Genomic DNA, 21,739 nt, shown 5'->3' with positions numbered 1-21,739 from the left:
TCTGTGTAAGTCTATGAGTCTCTATGTAAGTCTATGAGTCTCTGTGTAAGTCTATGTAAGTCTATGAGTCTCTATGTAAGTCTATGGGTGTCTATGTAAGTCTATGTGTCTCTGTGTAAGTCTATGAGTCTCTATGTAAGTCTATGGGTCTCTGTGCAAGTCTATGCGTCTCTATGTAAGTCTATGATTCTCTATGGAAGTCTATGGGTCTCTGTGTAAGTCAATGTAAGTCTATGTGTCTCTATGTAAGTCTATGTGTCTCTGTGTAAGTCTATGGGTCTCTATGTAAGTCTATGAGTCTCTATGTAAGTCTATGTGTCTCTATGTAAGTCAATGGGTCTCTGTGTAAGTCTATGAGTCTCTGTGTAAGTCTATGAGTCTCTATGTAAGTCTATGGGTCTCTGTGTAAGTCAATGTAAGTCTATGTGTCTCTATGTAAGTCTATGTGTCTCTGTGTAAGTCTATGGGTCTCTATGTAAGTCTATGAGTCTCTATGTAAGTCTATGTGTCTCTATGTAAGTCAATGGGTCTCTGTGTAAGTCTACGTAAGTCTATGAGTCTCTATGTAAGTATATGGGTCTCTGTGCAAGTCAATGCTTCTCTGTGTAAGTCTATGGGTCTCTGTGCAAGTCAATGCTTCTCTGTGTAAGTCTATGGGTCTCTGTGCAAGTCAATGCTTCTCTGTGTAAGTCTATGGGTCTCTATGTAAGTCTATGTGTCTCTGTGTAAGTCTATGCGTCTCTGTGGGGGTCACCGGTGACGCAGGCTAAGACCGTCAACTCTCAGCCACGAGAGAAACCCCCGGCGTAATCGCCGGGGTTCGGGGCCGCGACCGGCACTGGAACCCAGGCCTCCGGACGGCTCCGTCCGAGCTACCGGCGGCCCGAGTTCGAGTCCCGCCCGCCGCCGCCGCCGCCGCCGCCGCCGGCACCGGCGACGCCGGTTATCTGAACCGGCGCCGCGCCTCCCCCGGGGTCGACCTCGGCCTCGAACGGGTAACCCGGTGCCAAGCGCGGCGTGTAAACATCGCCCCTGGTGGGAGTCTTCGCCAACCTCTGGGCTGTCGCCGGTGCCGTCGCCGGTGCCTCCCGTGCCGCCGCCGGTGTCGCCGGCGGCGTCGGCGGTGCCGGACGGCGCCGCTCCCTGCAGGCAGCGCTCGGCCACCTCGAGCAGAGCGTCCCGGGGCCACTCCCAGAACCAGTCGATGGTGGTGCAGCTCACCAGCGCCGGGTACTGGCGGATGCGGCGCCTGTGGGCACGCGGTCACCGCCGTCGGCGGCACCGTAAGTGGTGGTGATGGTGGTGTTGGTAGTGCTGGTGATGGTGGCGGTGGCGGCGGTGATGGTGGTGGTGGTGATAGTGGTGGTGTAGGTGGCGGTGATGATGGCGGTGGTGCCGGTGGTGATGGTGGCGGTTTTGATGGCGATAATGGTGGTGGTGGTGGTGGTCGTGACGTCGGTGGTGATGGTGGTGGTGATGGTGGTGGTGATGGTGGTGGTGATCGTGGTGGTATAGGTGGTGGTGGTGGCGCTGTAAGTGCAGGCAAGGCTGTAGGCGCGGGAGAGCCTGTAGGTGCGGGCGAGGCTGTAGGTGCGGGCGAGGCTGTAGGTGCGGGCGAGGCTGTAGGTGCGGGCGAGGCTGTAGGTGCGGGTGAGGCTGTAGGTGCGGGTGAGGCTGTAGGTGCGGGCGAGGCTGTAGGTGCGGGCGAGGCTGTAGGAGCGGGCGAGGCTGTAGGTGCGGGCGAGCCTGTAGGTGCGGGCGAGGCTGTAGGTGCGGGCGAGGCTGTAGGAGCGGGCGAGGCTGTAGGAGCGGGCGAGACTGTAGGTGCGGGCGAGGCTGTAGGTGCGGGCGAGCCTGTAGGTGCGGGCGAGGCTGTAGGTGCGGGCGAGGCTGTAGGAGCGGGCGAGGCTGTAGGAGCGGGCGAGGCTGTAGGTGCGGGCGAGGCTGTAGGTGCGGGCGAGGCTGTAGCACCTGAAGGAGTCCCCCACGGGGCTCATGCACAGCACCAGGTGCAGATTCTCGCAAACTCTCTCCAGGAGGAGGCGGGAGATCCCCTCGGGGGAGTCCACAAAGCCGCCAGCCAGCGCCGCCCCCGCCAGCGCCGCTCGCACCTGGGGTGGGGGGGGGGGGTGGGGGGGGAGGTGGGGGGGTGGGAAGGAGGGGGGGGGGCAAGGGACTGATGACGATGATCAGGGTGCAATTGTTCTCACCGGAGGGTCTCAACGCCGATCTTACCACACGGACCTCACCCCATCATCCTCACCCCACCGCCCTCACCCCACCGCCCTCACCCCACCGCTCTCACCCCACCGCCCTCACCCCACCGCCCTCACCCCACCGCCCTCACCCCACCGCCCTCACCCCACCGCCCTCACCCCTGCCGGCCCTCACCCCACCGCTCTCACCCCACCGCCCTCACCCCACCGCTCTCACCCCACCACCCTCACCCCACCGCCCTCACCCCATCATCCTCACCCCACCGCCCTCACCCCACCGCCCTCACCCCACCGCCCTCACCCCACCGCCCTCACCCCACCGCCCTCACCCCACCGCCCTCACCCCACCGCCCTCACCCCACCGCTCTCACCCCACCGCCCTCACCCCACCACCCTCACCCCACCGCCCTCACCCCACCGCCCTCACCCCACCACCCTCACCCCACCGCCCTCACCCCACCGCCCTCACCCCACCGTCCTCACCCCACCGTCCTCACCCCACCGTCCTCACCCCACCGCCCTCACCCCATCATCCTCACCCCACCGCTCTCACCCCACCGCCCTCACCCCACCGCTCTCACCCCATCATCCTCACCCCACCGCTCTCACCCCACCGCCCTCACCCCACCGCTCTCACCCCACCGCCCTCACCCCACCGCCCTCACCCCACCGCCCTCACCCCACCGCGCTCACCCCACCATCCTCACCCCGCCACCCTCACCCCACCGCCCTCACCCCACCACTCTCACCCCACCGCTCTCACCCCACCGCCCTCACCCCACCACCCTCACCCCACCACCCTCACCCCACCGCCCTCACCCCACCACTCTCACCCCACCGCTCTCACCCCACCGCCCTCACCCCTGCCGGCCCTCACCTGCTCGAACTCCTCGGCCTTGTAGAGGCCTGGCACCTCTCCGCTGCTCAGGATGTTGTTGATGTCCTCCAGGAAGGCCTCGTGGGGGATCTGCGCGTCGGTCAGGATGAACACCGTCGCCCGGTTCTCCACGCCCGCCTGCCAGTACAGCCGCTTCAGATCTGCGTGCACACAGAGACACACGCACGGAGACACACGCACGCACGCACAGAGACACACGCACGCACAGAGACACACGCACGCACAGAGACACACGCACGCACGGAGACACACGCACGCACGCACAGAGACACACGCACGCACAGAGACACACGCACGCACGCACAGAGACACACGCACGCACAGAGACACATGCACGCACAGAGACACACGCACGCACAGAGACACACGCACAGAGACACACACACGCACAGAGACACACGCATGCACGGAGACACACGCATGCACGGAGACACACGCACGCACAGAGACACACGCACACACGCATAGAGACACACGCACAGAGACACACGCACGCACGGAGACACACGCACGCACGCACAGAGACACACGCACGCACAGAGACACACGCACGCACAGAGACACACGCACGCACAGAGACACACGCACGCACAGAGACACACGCACAGAGACACACGCATGCACAGAGACACACGCACGCACGGAGACACACGCACGCACAGAGATACACGCACGCACAGAGACACACGCACGCACAGAGACACACGCACGCACGGAGACACACACACGCACGGAGACACACGCACGCACAGAGACACACGCACGCACAGAGACACACGCACACACGCACAGAGACACATGCACGCACGCACAGAGACACACGCACGCACGGAGACACACGCACGCACAGAGACACACGCACACACGCATAGAGACACACGCACAGAGACACACGCACGCACAGAGACACACGCACACACGCATAGAGACACACGCACAGAGACACACGCACGCACAGAGACACACACACACATGCACAGAGACACATGCACGCACGCACAGAGACACACGCACAGAGACACACGCACAGAGACACACGCATGCACGGAGACACACGCACGCACGGAGACACACGCACGCACAGAGACACACGCACACACGCATAGAGACACACGCACAGAGACACACGCACGCACAGAGACACACGCACACACGCATAGAGACACACGCACAGAGACACACGCACGCACAGAGACACACGCACGCACAGAGACACACGCACACACGCATAGAGACACACGCACGGAGACACACGCACGCACAGAGACACACGCACACACGCATAGAGACACACGCACGGAGACACACGCACGCACAGAGACACACGCACACATGCACAGAGACACATGCACGCACGCACAGAGACACACGCACAGAGACACACGCACAGAGACACACGCATGCACGGAGACACACGCATGCACGGAGACACACGCACGCACAGAGACACACGCACACACGCATAGAGACACACGCACAGAGACACACGCACGCACGGAGACACACGCACGCACGCACAGAGACACACGCACGCACAGAGACACACGCACGCACAGAGACACACGCACGCACAGAGACACACGCACGCACAGAGACACACGCACGCACGGAGACACACGCACGCACGGAGACACACGCACGCACAGAGACACACGCACGCACAGAGACACACGCACGCACAGAGACACACGCACAGAGACACACGCATGCACAGAGACACACGCACGCACAGAGACACACGCACGCACAGAGACACACGCACGCACAGAGACACACGCACGCACGGAGACACACACACGCACGGAGACACACGCACGCACGGAGACACACGCACAGAGACACACGCATGCACAGAGACACACGCACGCACAGAGACACACGCACAGAGACACACGCACGCACAGAGACACACGCACGCACAGAGACACACGCACGCACGGAGACGCACGCACGCACAGAGACACACGCACGCACAGAGACACACGCACGCACAGAGACACACACATGCACGGAGACACACGCACGCACAGAGACACACGCACGCACAGAGACACACGCACGCACAGAGACACACGCACGCACGGAGACACACGCACGCACAGAGACACACGCACGCACAGAGACACACGCACAGAGACACACGCACACACGGAGACCCGGGGACTCACACAGAGACTCATAGACTCACACAGAGACCCGGTGACCTGGTGAACCCAGTAACCCGGTGACCAGGTGGCCTGGTGAACCCTCTGACCCGGTGAACCCTGTGACCCGATGAACCCAGCGACTTGGTGACCCCGTGACCCGGTGTACCCCAGTGACCCAGTGGCTTGGTGGACTGGTGACCCGGTGATACCTCGGTGACACCTCGGTGAACCCAGTGACCCCGGTGACCCCGGTGACCCCGGTGACCCCCCCCGGCGGGCCCGACCGCCGGCCCGATGGGGTGGCCCACCCACCGTCGCGGAATTCCTGCTGGCGGTAGTGCCGGGTGACCTCGATGTGGAACACGGAGCACCGGCACAGGTAGGCGGCAAGGCGCGCCAGGCTCTGCCGCCCGCTGCCGCCAATGCCGACCAGGAGCATGTTGCCCCGGGGTTGGCGGATCACCCGCACGATGCGCGTCACTGAGGGCCGGGGGCGGGGGGGAGGGGGGGGAGAGATCACGACGTCGTGGCTAGGGAGATGTTGACTTCCTCGCCCGGTACGCAGGAGGTCGTGGGTTCGATCCCGACCCTGACGATGCCTGCTGCTGTATATTTGGAGTCTGCGTGTCTCTCTCTCATCATCATCGTCATCACGGTGGCTAGGAGATGTTAACTACCTCACCTGGTAGGCAGGAGGTCGTGGGTTCGATCCAGACCCTGACGATGTCTGCTGCTGCTGCTGTATATTTGGAGTCTGCGTGTCTCTCTCATCATCATCATCACGGTGGCTAGGAGATGTTGACTACCTCGCCTGGTACGCAGGAGGTCGTGGGTTCGATCCCGACCCTGACGATGCCTGCTGCTGTATATTTGGAGTCTGTGTGTCTCTCTCATCATCATCATCACGGTGGCTAGGAGATGTTGACTACCTCGTCCGGTACGCAGGAGGTCGTGGTATCGATCCCGACCCTGACGATGCCTGCTGCTGCTGTATATTTGGAGTCTCTCTCCTGGTGGTCGCGTGGATTTCTCTCTGGGTCCCTATGGTCTTTCCCCCTCCGCAGTTAGAATTGACGTCACCACGCGTTTAGAGCCTTTGGCTACGGTGGTGGTGATGATGATGGTGATGAGTCGCCACTTCGTGTGAGCTGCTGTCATTTGCCAGCAGCTCAGTGGGTCTAGTCTAGGGGCACCCCCAGTGGCAGCTGTCCCTGTGCATCAGTCTGTCAGTAGTATGGGGTGGTGATGATTGTTGCTGTGTGGTTCTAGCCTAGGGGCACCCCCAGTGGCAGCTGTCCCTGTGCATCAGTCTGTCAGTAGTAGGGGTGGTGATGATTGGCTGCTGTGTGGGTCTAGCCTAGGGGGCACCCCCAGTGGCAGGTGTCTCTGTGTGTGGCACGAGATGTGGCACAAGGAATGTCCAACAGCGCTCAGCCTAGTCCAGACCACCGGCTCTACAAAACTAAATGTGCGTGTCTGTGTGTGTGCACCCTAGCCAGAGGTTGGAGTCGGTGGAGGTGGGAATTAGGTAGAGGTGGGTGGAGATGGATGGAGGTGAGTGGATGTGGGTGTGCGGAGGTGGGTGGAGGTGGAGTTGGGTGGAGGTGGGTGGAGATGGATGTGGGTGGGTGGAGGTTGAGGTGGATGGAGGTGGGTGGAGGTACGTGGAGGTTGAGGTGGGTGGAGGTGGGTGGGTGGAGGTTGAGGTGGATGGAGGTGGGTGGAGGTGGGTGGAGGTACGTGGAGATGGATGTGGGTGGGTGGAGGTTGAGGTGGATGGAGGTGGGTGGAGGTACGTGGAGGTGGGTGGAGGTGGGTGGGTGGAGGTTGAGGTGGATAGAGGTGGGTGGAGGTACGTGAAGGTGGGTGGAGATGGATGTGGGTGGGTGGAGGTTGAGGTGGAAGGAGGTGGGTGGAGGTACGTGGAGGTTGAGGTGGGTGGAGGTGGGTGGGTGGAGGTTGAGGTGGATGGAGGTGGGTGGAGGTGGGTGGGTGGAGGTTGAGGTGGATGGAGGTGGGTGGAGGTACGTGGAGGTGGGTGGAGGTGGGTGGGTGGAGGTTGAGGTGGATGGAGGTGGGTGGAGGTACGTGGAGGTGGGTGGAAGTGGGTGGGTGGAGGTTGAGGTGGATGGAGGTGGGTGGAGGTGGGTGGGTGGAGGTTGAGGTAGGTGGAGGTGGGTGGGTGGAGGTTGAGGTGGATGGAGGTGGGTGGAGGTGGGTGGGTGGAGGTTGAGGTGGATGGAGGTGGGTGGAGGTGGGTGGGTGGAGGTTGAGGTGGATGGAGGTGGGTGGAGGTGGGTGGGTGGAGGTTGAGGTGGATGAAGGTGGGTGGAGGTACGTGGAGGTGGGTGGAGGTTGAGGTGGATGGAGGTGGGTGGAGGTGGGTGGAGGTGGGTGGGTGGAGGTTGAGGTGGATGGAGGTGGGTGGAGGTGGGTGGAGGTACGTGGAGGTGGGGGGAGGTTGGTGGGTGGAGGTTGAGGTGGGTGGAGGTGGGTGGGTGGAGGTTGAGGTGGATGGAGGTGGGTGGAGGTGGGTGGGTGGAGGTTGAGGTGGGTGGGTGGAGGTTGAGGTGGATGGAGGTGGGTGGAGGTGGGTGGGTGGAGGTTGAGGTGGGTGGGTGGAGGTTGAGGTGGATGGAGGTGGGTGGGTGGAGGTTGAGTGGAGGTTGAGGTGGATGGAGGTGGGTGGAGGTGGGTGGGTGGAGGTTGAGGTGGGTGGGTGGAGGTGGGTAGAGGTACGTGGAGGTGGGTGGAGGTTGAGGTGGATGGAGGTGGATGGAGGTGGGTGGAGGTGGGTGGGTGGAGGTTCAGGTGGATGGAGGTGGGTGGAGGTGGGTGGAGGTTGAAGTGGATGGAGGTGGGTGGAGGTACGTGGAGGTGGGTGGAGGTTGAGGTGGATGGAGGTGAGTGGAGGTGGGTGGGTGGAGGTTGAGGTGGATGGAGGTGGGTGGAGGTGGGTGGGTGGAGGTTGAAGTGGATGGAGGTGGGTGGAGGTACGTGGAGGTGGGTGGAGGTTGAGGTGGATGTAGATGAGTGGAGGTGGGTGGGTGGAGGTTGAGGTGGATGGAGGTGGGTGGACGGTTGGGGTGGGTGGAGGTTGAGGTGGGTGGAGGTGTGTGGGTGGAGGTTGAGGTGGGTGGAGGTGGGTGCATCTGGGCCCGCCCACCGTGCTCGATAGCATCACGGAAGAGTGTGAGGTTCATGGGCAGCACTCCGGGCCTCAGGTTGTAATCCTCCAGCTGCTGCTCCATGAAAATTCGCAGCGCTTGGAAGTCCGTGATGTCCTCATACACCCCCTCCCGCATGAAGTCCCCTGCACAACGTGGGGGGGGGGGGGTCAGTGGGTCAGGGTGGTGGAGAGATGGTCAGAGGGTCAGGGTGGTGATCAGATGGTCAGCGTGGTGGTCAGATGGTCAGATGGTCAGGGTGGTAGTCAGAGGGTCAGGGTGGTAGTCAGAGGGTCAGTGTGATGGTCAGAGGGTCAGGGTGGAGGTCAGATGGTCAGGGTGGTGGTCAGATGGTCAGGGTGGTAGTCAGATGGTCAGGGTGGTGGTCAGATGGTCAGGGTGGTGGTCAGATGGTCAGGGTGGTGGTCAGATGGTCAGGGTGGTAGTCAGATGGTCAGAGGGTCAGGGTGGTGGTCAGATGGTCAGGGTGGTGGTCAGAGGGTCAGATGGTCAGGGTGGTGGTCAGAGGGTCAGGGTGGTGGTCAGATGGTCAGTGTGGTAGTCAGATAGTCAGGGTGGTGGTCAGATGGTCAGATGGTCAGCGTGGTGGTCAGATGGTCAGGGTGGTAGTCAGAGGGTCAGGGTGGTGTTCAGATGGTCAGCGTGGTAGTCAGATGGTCAGGGTGGTGGTCAGAGGGTCAGCGTGGTGGTCAGATGATCATGGGAGTAGTCAGATGGTCAGGGTGGTAGTCAGATGGTCAGCGTGGTAGTCAGATGGTCAGGGTGGTAGTCAGATGGTCAGGGTGGTAGTCAGATGGTCAGCGTGGTAGTCAGATGGTCAGGGTGGTAGTCAGATGGTCAGGGTGGTCGTCAGATGGTTATGGGGGTAGTCAGATGGTCAGGGTGGTGGTCAGATGGTCAGGGTGGTGGTCAGATGGTCAGGGTGGTGGTCAGATGGTCAGTGTGGTAGTCAGATGGTCAGTGTGGTAGTCAGATGGTCAGGGTGGGAGTCAGATGGTCAGGGTGGTGGTCAGATGGTCAGGGTGGTGGTCAGAGGGTCAGGGTGGTGGTCAGATGGTCAGGGTGGGAGCCAGATGGTCAGGGTGGTGGTCAGATGGTCAGATGGTCATGGGGGTAGTCAGAGGGTCAGGGTGGTGGTCAGATGGTCAGGGTGGTAGTCAGATGGTCATGGGGGTAGTCAGATGGTCAGATGGTCAGGGTGGTGGTCAGATGGTCAGGGTGGTAGTCAGATGGTCAGATGGTCAGGGTGGTGGTCAGATGGTCAGTGGGTGCTCCTGGCTGCTCCACAAAAACAAAAAGACAAAGATCCCCCGTATAGCCTGAGCGGACAGGTTGGGGCAAGTGCCGCTCGCGATCGCCTACGAAGGCCGGCCCTGTGGCACGCGGGGGGACTAATTTGAGGCCGAGTCGACCTAGGGGAGGGGGCACCAGGGTCCCGGTTCCAGACGATCGTCGCCGGTGTTGGCCGGTGGCCGCGGGAATCGAACTCGGTGTGCCACGGGGCCCGGCCTTCACGGGCGCTCGCTAAACAGCACTTGACCCAACCCGTCTGTTGCAGGCTACACGGGGGACCTTTATCTTTGTGTGTGTGTGTGTGGGGGGTTGGTGGGCTTGCCGATGAGCGGTACCAGCGATGCGGTGGTGCTGCTGGCTACCCCACCCCCTCCTGGCGTGCCACAGTCCCGGCCTTCGCAGGCGTTCGCCAGCTGTCAACCGTTCGCCGGCCCACAATCCGTCGTGCGTACCACCACCGCACCACCACCGCACCACGACCACCACCGCGACCACCACCGCGACCACCACCGCACCGCTACCACCGCCAACAACCCACCGAAGATGGGCGGCTGTCGGTTCGGGCACAGGTTGTGGTAGGCGAGGTCGAAGGTCGATGCCAGCTTCTCGCTCAGCAGGCCGGTGAAGGCCTCGGTGTCCGACTCGTCGACGAGACGGTCGGAGAACACCCTGGGGCATCCGCAGACCTCGTTAGCGGCAGCAGTAGTGGTAGTAGTAGTGGTAGTAGGAGTATCAGTGGTAGGAGTAGTGGTAGTAGTAGTGGTAGTAGGAGTATCAGTGGTAGGAGTAGTGTAGTAGTGGTAGGAGTAGTGGTAGTAGTAGTGGTAGTAGTAGTATCAGTGGTAGGAGTAGTGTAGTATTGGTAGTAGTAGTGGTAGTAGGAGTATCAGTGGTAGGAGTAGTGTAGTAGTGGTAGTAGTAGCAGTGGTGGTAGTAGTAGTGGTAGTAGTAGTATCAGTGGTAGGAGTAGTGGTAGTAGTGGTAGTAGTAGTGGTAGTAGTAGTGGTAGTAGTAGTATCAGTGGTAGGAGTAGTGTAGTAGTGGTAGGAGTAGTGGTAGTAGTAGTGGTAGTAGGAGTATCAGTGGTAGGAGTAGTGTAGTAGTGGTAGGAGTAGTGGTAGTAGTAGTGGTAGTAGTAGTGGTAGTAGGAGTATCAGTGGTAGGAGTAGTGTAGTAGTGGTAGGAGTAATGGTAGTAGTAGTGGTAGTAGGAGTATCAGTGGTAGGAGTAGTGTAGTAGTGGTAGGAGTAGTGGTAGTAGTAGTGGTAGTAGGAGTATCAGTGGTAGGAGTAGTGTAGTAGTGGTAGGAGTAGTGGTAGTAGTAGTAGGAGTATCAGTGGTAGGAGTAGTGTAGTAGTGGTAGTAGTAGTGGTAGTAGGAGTATCAGTGGTAGGAGTAATGTAGTAGTGGTAGGAGTAGTGGTAGTAGTAGTGGTAGTAGTAGTGGTAGTAGGAGTATCAGTGGTAGGAGTAGTGTAGTAGTGGTAGGAGTAATGGTAGTAGTAGTGGTAGTAGGAGTATCAGTGGTAGGAGTAGTGTAGTAGTGGTAGGAGTAGTGGTAGTAGTAGTGGTAGTAGTAGTGGTAGTAGTAGTGGTAGTAGTAGTGGTAGTAGGAGTATCAGTGGTAGGAGTAGTGTAGTAGTGGTAGGAGTAGTGGTAGTAGTAGTGGTAGTAGTAGTGGTAGTAGGAGTATCAGTGGTAGGAGTAGTGTAGTAGTGGTAGGAGTAATGGTAGTAGTAGTGGTAGTAGGAGTATCAGTGGTAGGAGTAGTGTAGTAGTGGTAGGAGTAGTGGTAGTAGTAGTGGTAGTAGTAGTGGTAGTAGTAGTGGTAGTAGTAGTGGTAGTAGTAGTGGTAGTAGGAGTATCAGTGGTAGGAGTAGTGTAGTAGTGGTAGGAGTAGTGGTAGTAGTAGTGGTAGTAGTAGCAGTAGCGGTAGGAGTAGTGGTAGTAGTAGTGGTAGTAGTAGTGGTAGTAGTAGTGGTAGTAGGAGTATCAGTGGTAGGAGTAGTGTAGTAGTGGTAGGAGTAGTGGTAGTAGTAGTGGTAGTAGTAGCAGTAGCGGTAGGAGTAGTGGTAGTAGTAGTGGTAGAAGTAGTGGTAGTAGTAGTGGTAGTAGTAGTATCAGTGTAGGAGTAGTGTAGTAGTGGTAGGAGTAGTGGTAGTAGTAGTGGTAGTAGTAGTAGTATCAGTAGTAGGAGTAGTGTAGTAGTGGTAGTAGTAGTGGTAGTAGTAGCGGTAGTAGTAGCAGTAGCGGTAGTAGTAGTGGTAGTAGTAGTGGTAGTAGTAGTGGTAGTAGTAGTATCAGTGTAGGAGTAGTGTAGTAGTGGTAGGAGTAGTGGTAGTAGTAGTGGTAGTAGTAGTAGTAGTATCAGTGGTAGGAGTAGTGTAGTAGTGGTAGTAGTAGTGGTAGTAGTAGTGGTAGTAGTAGTTACAGTGGTAGGAGTAGTGTAGTAGTGGTAGTAGTAGCAGTGGTGGTAGTAGTAGTAGTGGTAGTAGTAGTAGTGGTAGTAGTAGTGGTAGTAGTAGCATCAGTGGTAGGAGTAGTGTAGTAGTGGTAGGAGTAGTGGTGGTAGTAGTAGTGGTAGTAGTAGTGGTAGGAGTAGTGGTAGTAGTAGTGGTAGTAGTAGTGGTAGTAGTAGTGGTAGTAGTAGTATCAGTGTAGGAGTAGTGTAGTAGTGGTAGGAGTAGTGGTAGTAGTAGTGGTAGTAGTAGTAGTAGTATCAGTGGTAGGAGTAGTGTAGTAGTGGTAGTAGTAGTGGTAGTAGTAGTATCAGTGGTAGGAGTAGTGTAGTAGTGGTAGTAGTAGCAGTGGTGGTAGTAGTAGTGGTAGTAGTAGTAGTGGTAGTAGTAGTGGTAGTAGTAGCATCAGTGGTAGGAGTAGTGTAGTAGTGGTAGGAGTAGTGGTAGTAGTAGTGGTAGTAGTAGTGGTAGTAGGAGTATCAGTGGTAGGAGTAGTGTAGTAGTGGTAGGAGTAGTGGTAGTATTAGTGGTAGTAGTAGCAGTAGCAGTAGGAATAGTGGTAGTAGTAGTGGTAGTAGGAGTATCAGTGGTAGGAGTAGTGAAGTAGTGGTAGTAGTAGTGGTAGTATCAGTGGTAGGAGTAGTGTAGTAGTGGTAGGAGTAGTGGTAGTAGTAGTGGTAGTAGTAGCAGTAGCGGTAGGAGTAGTGGTAGGAGTAGTAGTAGTAGTATCAGTGGTAGGAGTAGTGTAGTAGTGGTAGGAGTAGTGGTAGTAGTAGTGGTAGTAGTAGCAGTAGCGGTAGGAGTAGTGGTAGTAGTAGTGTTAGTAGTAGCATCAGTGGTAGGAGTAGTGTAGTAGTGGCAGGAGTAGTGGTAGTAGCAGTGGTAGTAGTAGCAGTAGCGGTAGGAGTAGTGGTAGTAGTAGTGGTAGTAGGAGTATCAGTGGTAGGAGTAGTGTAGTAGTGGTAGGAGTAGTGGTAGTAGGAGTGGTAGTAGTAGCAGTAGCGGTAGGAGTAGTGGTAGTAGTAGTGGTAGTAGTAGTGGTAGCAGTAGTATCAGTGGTAGGAGTAGTGTAGTAGTGGTAGGAGCAGTGGTAGTAGGAGTATCAGTGGTAGGAGTAGTGTAGTAGTGGTAGTAGTAGCAGCGGTGGTAGTAGTAGTGGTAGTAGTAGCATCAGTGGTAGGAGTAGTGTAGTAGTGGTAGGAGTAGTGGTAGTAGTGGTAGTATTAGTGGTAGTAGGAGTATCAGTGGTAGGAGTAGTGTAGTAGTGGTAGGAGTAGTGGTAGTAGTATCAGTGGTAGGAGTAGTGTAGTAGTGGTAGGAGTAGTGGTAGTAGTAGTGGTAGTAGTAGCAGTAGTGGTAGGAGTAGTGGTAGTAGTAGTGGTAGTAGGCGTATCAGTGGTAGGAGTAGTGTAGTAGTGGTAGGAGTAGTGGTAGTATTAGTGGTAGTAGTAGCAGTAGCAGTAGGAATAGTGGTAGTAGTAGTGGTAGTAGTAGTGGTAGTAGGAGTATCAGTGGTAGGAGTAGTGTAGTAGTGGTAGTAGTAGTGGTGGTAGTAGTAGTATCAGTGGTAGGAGTAGTGGTAGTAATAGTGGTAGTAGTAGCAGTAGCGGTAGGAGTAGTGGTAGTAGTAGTGGTAGTAGTAGTATCAGTGGTAGGAGTAGTGTAGTAGTGGTAGGAGTAGTGGTAGGAGTAGTGGTAGTAGTAGTGGTAGTAGCAGTAGTGGTAGGAGTAGTGGTAGGAGTAGTGGTAGTAGTAGTGGTAGTAGTAGCAGTAGCGGTAGGAGTAGTGGCAGTAGTAGTGGTAGTAGCAGTGGTAGTTAGGGGTAGTAGTAGTGGTAGTAGCAGTAGCGGTAGTATTAGCAGTGGTAGTAGCAGTAGTGGTAGTAGTGGTAATAGTCGCAGTGGTAGCAGTGGTAGTAGTAGTGGTAGTAGTAGTGGTAGTAGTAGTGGCAATAGTTGGTAGTAGCAGTAGTACCATCAGCATCGGCACCAACACCATCATTAGCAATAGTGTCAGCATCAGGCTGGTGATGGATGGTGATGTTGGTGAGGCTGGCGGTGTTGGTGATGTTGGTGAGGGTGGCGGTGTTGGTGATGTTGGTGAGGGTGGCGGTGTTGGTGATGTTGGTGAGGGTGGCGGTGTTGGTGATGTTGGTGAGGGTGGCGGTGTTGGTGATGTTGGTGAGGGTGGCGGTGTTGGTGATGTTGGTGAGGGTGGCGGTGTTGGTGATGTTGGTGAGGGTGGCGGTGTTGGTGATGTTGGTGAGGCTGGCGGTGTTGGTGATGTTGGTGAGGGTGGCGGTGTTGGTGATGTTGGTGAGGGTGGCGGTGTTGGTGATGTTGGTGAGGCTGGCGGTGTTGGTGATGTTGGTGAGGGTGGCGGTGTTGGTGATGTTGGTGAGGGTGGCGGTGTTGGTGATGTTGGTGAGGGTGGCGGTGTTGGTGATGTTGGTGAGGCTGGTGATGTTGGTGATGTTGGTGAGGGTGGCGGTGTTGGTGATGTTGGTGATGTTGGTGAGGGTGGCGGTGTTGGTGATGTTGGTGAGGGTGGTGATGTTGGTGATGTTGGTGAGGGTGGCGGTGTTGGTGATGTTGGTGAGGGTGGCGGTGTTGGTGATGTTGGTGTTGTTGGTGATGTTGGTGATGTTGGTGAGGGTGGCGGTGTTGGTGATGTTGGTGAGGGTGGCGGTGTTGGTGATGTTGGTGAGGGTGGCGGTGTTGGTGATGTTGGTGATGTTGGTGAGGTTGGTGATGTTGGTGATGTTGGTGAGGCTGATGGTGTTGGTGATGTTGGTGAGGGTGGTGATGTTGGTGATGTTGGTGATGTTGGTGATGTTGGTGAGGCTGATGGTGTTGGTGATGTTGGTGAGGGTGGCGGTGTTGGTGATGTTGGTGAGGCTGACGGTGTTGGTGATGTTGGTGAGGGTGGCGGTGTTGGTGATGTTGGTGAGGGTGGCGGTGTTGGTGATGTTGGTGAGGGTGGCGGTGTTGGTGATGTTGGTGAGGGTGGCGGTGTTGGTGATGTTGGTGAGGGTGGCGGTGTTGGTGATGTTGGTGAGGGTGGCGGTGTTGGTGATGTTGGTGAGGGTGGCGGTGTTGGTGATGTTGGTGATGTTGGTGAGGTTGGTGATGTTGGTGATGTTGGTGATGTTGGTGATGTTGGTGAGGCTGATGGTGTTGGTGATGTTGGTGAGGGTGGCGGTGTTGGTGATGTTGGTGAGGCTGACGGTGTTGGTGATGTTGGTGAGGGTGGCGGTGTTGGTGATGTTGGTGAGGGTGGCGGTGTTGGTGATGTTGGTGAGGCTGGCGGTGTTGGTGATGTTGGTGAGGGTGGCGGTGTTGGTGATGTTGGTGAGGGTGGCGGTGTTGGTGATGTTGGTGATGTTGGTGAGGTTGGTGATGTTGGTGATGTTGGTGATGTTGGTGATGTTGGTGAGGCTGATGGTGTTGGTGATGTTGGTGATGTTGGTGATGTTGGTGATGTTGGTGAGGCTGATGGTGTTGGTGATGTTGGTGAGGGTGGCGGTGTTGGTGATGTTGGTGAGGCTGACGGTGTTGGTGATGTTGGTGAGGGTGGCGGTGTTGGTGATGTTGGTGAGGGTGGCGGTGTTGGTGATGTTGGTGAGGCTGGCGGTGTTGGTGATGTTGGTGAGGGTGGTGATGTTGGTGATGTTGGTGATGTTGGTGAGACTGGTGATGTTGGTGATGTTGGTGAGGCCGGCGGTGTTGGTGATGTTGGTGAGGGTGGCGGTGTTGGTGATGTTGGTGAGGGTGGCGGTGTTGGTGATGTTGGTGAGGGTGGCGGTGTTGGTGATGTTGGTGAGGGTGGCGGTGTTGGTGATGTTGGTGAGGGTGGCGGTGTTGGTGATGTTGGTGATGTTGGTGAGGTTGGTGATGTTGGTGATGTTGGTGATGTTGGTGATGTTGGTGAGGCTGATGGTGTTGGTGATGTTGGTGAGGGTGGCGGTGTTGGTGATGTTGGTGAGGCTGGCGGTGTTGGTGATGTTGGTGAGGGTGGTGATGTTGGTGATGTTGGTGATGTTGGTGATGTTGGTGAGGCCGGCGGTGTTGGTGATGTTGGTGAGGGTGGCGGTGTTGGTGATGTTGGTGAGGGTGGCGGTGTTGGTGATGTTGGTGAGGGTGGCGGTGTTGGTGATGTTGGTGAGGGTGGCGGTGTTGGTGATGTTGGTGAGGGTGGCGGTGTTGGTGATGTTGGTGAGGGTGGTGATGTTGGTGATGTTGGTGAGGCTGGCGGTGTTGGTGATGTTGGTGAGGGTGGCGGTGTTGGTGATGTTGGTGATGTTGGTGAGGGTGGCGGTGTTGGTGATGTTGGTGAGGGTGGCGGTGTTGGTGATGTTGGTGATGTTGGTGAGGGTGGCGGTGTTGGTGATGTTGGTGAGGGTGGCGGTGTTGGTGATGTTGGTGAGACTGGTCATGTTGGTGATGTTGGTGAGGGTGGCGGTGTTGGTGATGTTGGTGAGGGTGGCGGTGTTGGTGATGTTGGTGAGGGTGGCGGGGTTGGTGATGTTGGTGAGGGTGGCGGTGTTGGTGATGTTGGTGAGGGTGGCGGTGTTGGTGATGTTGGTGAGGGTGGCGGTGTTGGTGATGTTGGTGAGGGTGGCGGTGTTGGTGATGTTGGTGAGGGTGGCGGTGTTGGTGATGTTGGTGAGGGTGGCGGTGTTGGTGATGTTGGTGATGTTGGTAAGGCTGGCGGTGTTGGTGATGTTGGTGAGGCTGGCGGTGTTGGTGATGTTGGTGAGGGTGGCGGTGTTGGTGATGTTGGTGATGTTGGTGAGGGTGGCGGTGTTGGTGATGTTGGTGATGTTGGTGAGGCCGGCGGTGTTGGTGATGTTGGTGAGGGTGGCGGTGTTGGTGATGTTGGTGAGGGTGGCGGTGTTGGTGATGTTGGTGAGACTGGTGATGTTGGTGATGTTGGTGAGGGTGGCGGTGTTGGTGATGTTGGTGAGGGTGGCGGTGTTGGTGATGTTGGTGATGTTGGTGAGGGTGGCGGTGTTGGTGATGTTGGTGAGGGTGGCGGTGTTGGTGATGTTGGTGAGACTGGTCATGTTGGTGATGTTGGTGAGGGTGGCGGTGTTGGTGATGTTGGTGAGGGTGGCGGTGTTGGTGATGTTGGTGATGTTGGTGAGGCTGGCGGTGTTGGTGATGTTGGTGAGGGTGGCGGTGTTGGTGATGTTGGTGAGGCTGGCGGGGTTGGTGATGTTGGTGAGGGTGGCGGTGTTGGTGATGTTGGTGATGTTGGTGAGGTCGGCGGTGCGGTTAGCCGCACGCCGTAGAGCGGTTGAGGTGCTGCCGGGCTGCCGCTCACCTGAAACATTCGTGCACCCAGAGTCTCGCGACGCTCGCCTTGTTGTCGTGGAAGTCCTTGTGAGCACGCAGCATCCCCTGGAAGACCTGCACCACCACCATCACCACCATCACCACCACCACCATCACCACCATCATCATCACCACCATCATCATCATCATCATTCTCATCACCATCACCACCATCATCACCACCATCACCACCACCATCACCACCACCATCACCACCATCACCACCACCATCATCATCATCACCACCATCATCATTCTCACCATCATCACCACCATTACCATCATCACCACCATCACCACCATCATCATTATCACCAGCACCACCATCACCAGCACCACCATCATCACCACCATCACCACCATCATCATCATCATCACCACCATCACCACCATCACCACCACCATCACCACCATCATCATCATTCTCACCATCACCACCATCACCACCACCATCATCATCATTCTCATCACCATCACCACCACCATCATCATCATCATCATCATTCTCACCATCATCACCACCATCATCATCATCATTCTCATCACCGTCACCATCACCACCACCATCATCATCATCACCACCACCACCACCATCATCACCACGATCATTATCATTCTCATCACCGTCACCACCATCATCATCATCATCACCACCATCACCACCATCATCATCATCATTCTCACCATCATCACCACCATCACCACCATCACCATCATCATCACCACCATCATCATCATCATCACCACCATCACCACCATCACCATCATCATCACCATCATCACCACCATCACCACCATCACCACCACCACCATCATCATCATCACCATCATCATCACCACCATCACCACCACCACCACCACCAACATCACCACCACCATCATCATCATTCTCACCATCATCATCCTTCTCACCATCATCACCACCATCACCACCATCATCACCATCATCACCACCATCATCATTCTCACCACCACCATCACCAGCATCACCACTAGCACCACCATCATCACCACCACCATCATCACCATCATCATCACTAGCACCACCATCATCATTATCACCAGCATCACCACCATCACCACAGCACCATCACCACCATCATCACCATCACCACCATCACCACCATCATTATCACCATCACCATCACCAGCATCACCACTAGCACCACCATCATCACCACCATCATCACCATCATCACCACTAGCACCACCATCATCATTATCACCATCACCACCATCACCATCACCACCATCACCACCATCACCACCATCATTATCACCACCATCATTATCACCATCACCATCATCACCACCATCACCACCATCATCATCATCACCATCATCACCACCATCACCACCATCACCACCACCACCATCATCATCACCACCATCATCATCATCACCATCATCACCACCATCATCACCACCATCACCACCATCATCACCACCACCACCACCACCATCATCATCATTCTCACCATCATCATCCTTCTCACCATCATCACCACCATCACCACCATCATCACCATCATCACCACCATCATCATTCTCACCACCACCATCACCAGCATCACCACTAGCACCACCATCATCACCACCATCATCACCATCATCACCACTAGCACCACCATCATCATTATCACCAGCATCACCACCATCACCACAGCACCATCACCACCATCATCACCATCACCACCATCACCACCATAATTATCACCAGCATCACCACTAGCACCACCATCATCACCACCATCATCACCATCATCACCACTAGCACCACCATCATCATTATCACCAGCATCACCACCATCACCACAGCACCATCACCACCATCATCACCATCACCACCATCACCACCATCATTATCACCAGCATCACCACTAGCACCACCATCATCACCACCATCATCACCATCATCACCATCACCACCATCACCACCATCATCATCACCATCACCACCATCATTATCACCATCACCAGCATCACCACTAGCACCACCATCATCACCACCACCATCATCACCATCATCACCACTAGCACCACCATCATCATTATCACCAGCACCACCATCACCAGCATCACCAGCATCACCATCATCACCACAGCACCATCACAGCACCATCGCCACCACCATCATCATCACCACCATCATCATCACCATCACCACCATCATCACCATCACCACCATCATTATCACCACCACCATCACCACCATCACCACCATCATCATCATCACCACCACCATCATCATCATTATCACCATCACCACCATCACCACCATCATTATCACCATCACCAGCATCACCACTAGCACCACTAACATCATCACCATCACCACCAACATCATCACCATCACTATCATCATCACCACCATCATCATCACCATCATCACCACCATCATCATTATCACCATCACCACCATCACCACCATCATTATCACCATCACCAGCATCACCACTAGCACCACCAACATCATCACCATCACCACCACCATCACCACCACCATCATCACCATCACTATCATCATCACCACCATCATCATCATCATCACCACCACCATCACCATCACCACCATCATCATCATCATCACCATCACCACCATCATCATCACCATCACCACCATCATCACCATCACCACGGCACCATCACGGCGCCATCTCACTGCTGCTGCTGCTGATGATGTTGATGTAGATGATGACATCACCTTGGAGATGTCCCTGAGGTTGAACAGGTAGCGGCTCCTACTGCTGATGATGCTGAACCTACTGCTGATGATGCTGATGATGCTGATGATGCTGAACCTACTGCTGACGATGCTGATGACGCTGATGATCCTACTGCTGATGATGCTGCTGCTGCTGCTGATGATGCTGCTGATGATGATTATGCTGATGCTGCTGACGATGGCATCATCTTGGAGATGTCCCTGAGGTTGAACAGGTAGCGGCTCCTACTACTGCTGACGATGATGATGACGATGACGATGATGATGATGATGCTGATGATGATGATGGCATCACCTTGGAGATGTCCCTGAGGTTGAACAGGTAGCGGCTCCTACTGCTGCTGCTGCTGGTGATGCTGGTGGTGATGATGATGATGCTGATGATGATGATGAAATCACCTTGGAGATGTCCCTGAGGTTGAACAGGTAGCGGCTCCTACTGCTGCTCCTGCTGCTGCTAGTGATGATGATGCTGATGCTGATGATGACATAACCTTGGAGATGTCCCTGAGGTTGAACAGGTAACGGCTCCTACTGCTGCTCCTACTGCTGCTGCTGCTGGTGATGATGATGATGCTGATGATGGCATCACCTTGGAGATGTCCCTGAGGTTGAACAGGTAGCGGCTCCTACTGCTGATGACGCTAATGACGCTGATGATGCTGATGATGATGACGTCACCTTGGAGATATCCCTGAGGTTGAACAGGTAGCGGCACCTACTGCTGCGGCTGGTGATGATGATGATGCTGATGATGATGACGTCACCTTGGAGATGTCCCTGAGGTTGAACAGGTAGCAGCTCCTACTGCTGCGGCTGGTAATGATGATGCTGATGATGATGATGACGTCACCTTCGAGATGTCCCTGAGGTTGAACAGGTAGTGCGTCTTGCTGGGCGTGGGCAGGAACCGCGCCACCACGGCGCCGTACAGCTGCACGGTGGCCGCGGTCAGCACGCCGGCAAGGGGCCGCACCTCCTCCTCAAAGTCCTGCAGCTTCTGGTTGAGCAGCGTCCCGAAGATGCCGGCGATCTGCTCGTCCTGAGCGAGAGAGAGAGAGAGAGACGAGGGGGGGAGAGAGAGAGAGAGACGAGGACGAGTGGTGTTGTTGTTGTGGTTGTGGTGGCTGTTGTTGTTGTTGTGGTGTGGTTGTGTTGTGGCTGTTGTTGTTGTGGTTGTGGTGTGGCTGTTGTTGTGGTGGTGTTGTTGTTGTGGTGTTGTTGTGGTGTGGCTGTTGTTGTTGTTGTGGTGGTGTTGTTGTTGTTGTGGTGTGGCTGTTGTTGTTGTTGTTGTGGTTGTGGTGGTGTGGCTGCTGTTGTTGTTGCTGTGGTGTTGTTGTTGTGGTGGTGTGGATGTTGTTGTTGTGGTGTGGTGTTGTTCTTGTGGTTGCGGTGTTGTTGTTGGTGTTGTGGTGTTGTGGTCGTGGTGTGGCTGTTGTGGTTGTGGTGTTGTTGTTGTGGTGTGGCTACTGTTGTTG

General features: G+C 56.0%; 1 protein-coding gene across 1 annotated transcript in view; it reads right to left on the bottom strand.

Annotated features, from left to right (window-relative positions):
- The window catches only part of LOC116956757 (dynein axonemal heavy chain 2), a 464,532-nt gene that overhangs the window by 325,061 nt on the left and 117,732 nt on the right, over positions 1-21,739 (bottom strand). Inside the window, 7 exon segments of the mRNA XM_076057989.1 lie at positions 1,972-2,111; positions 3,094-3,254; positions 5,574-5,741; positions 8,428-8,574; positions 10,281-10,411; positions 17,526-17,611; positions 21,115-21,303. Coding sequence (XP_075914104.1) covers positions 1,972-2,111; positions 3,094-3,254; positions 5,574-5,741; positions 8,428-8,574; positions 10,281-10,411; positions 17,526-17,611; positions 21,115-21,303 — 1,022 coding nt within the window.

Source organism: Petromyzon marinus, assembly GCF_048934315.1.
Source record: "Petromyzon marinus isolate PM22_M1 ecotype Great Lakes invasive population chromosome 67 unlocalized genomic scaffold, UKy_Petmar_22M1.pri1.0 chr67_unloc.3, whole genome shotgun sequence".
Taxonomy (NCBI): domain Eukaryota; kingdom Metazoa; phylum Chordata; class Hyperoartia; order Petromyzontiformes; family Petromyzontidae; genus Petromyzon; species Petromyzon marinus.
This window is presented reverse-complemented; position numbering and strand designations above follow the sequence as displayed.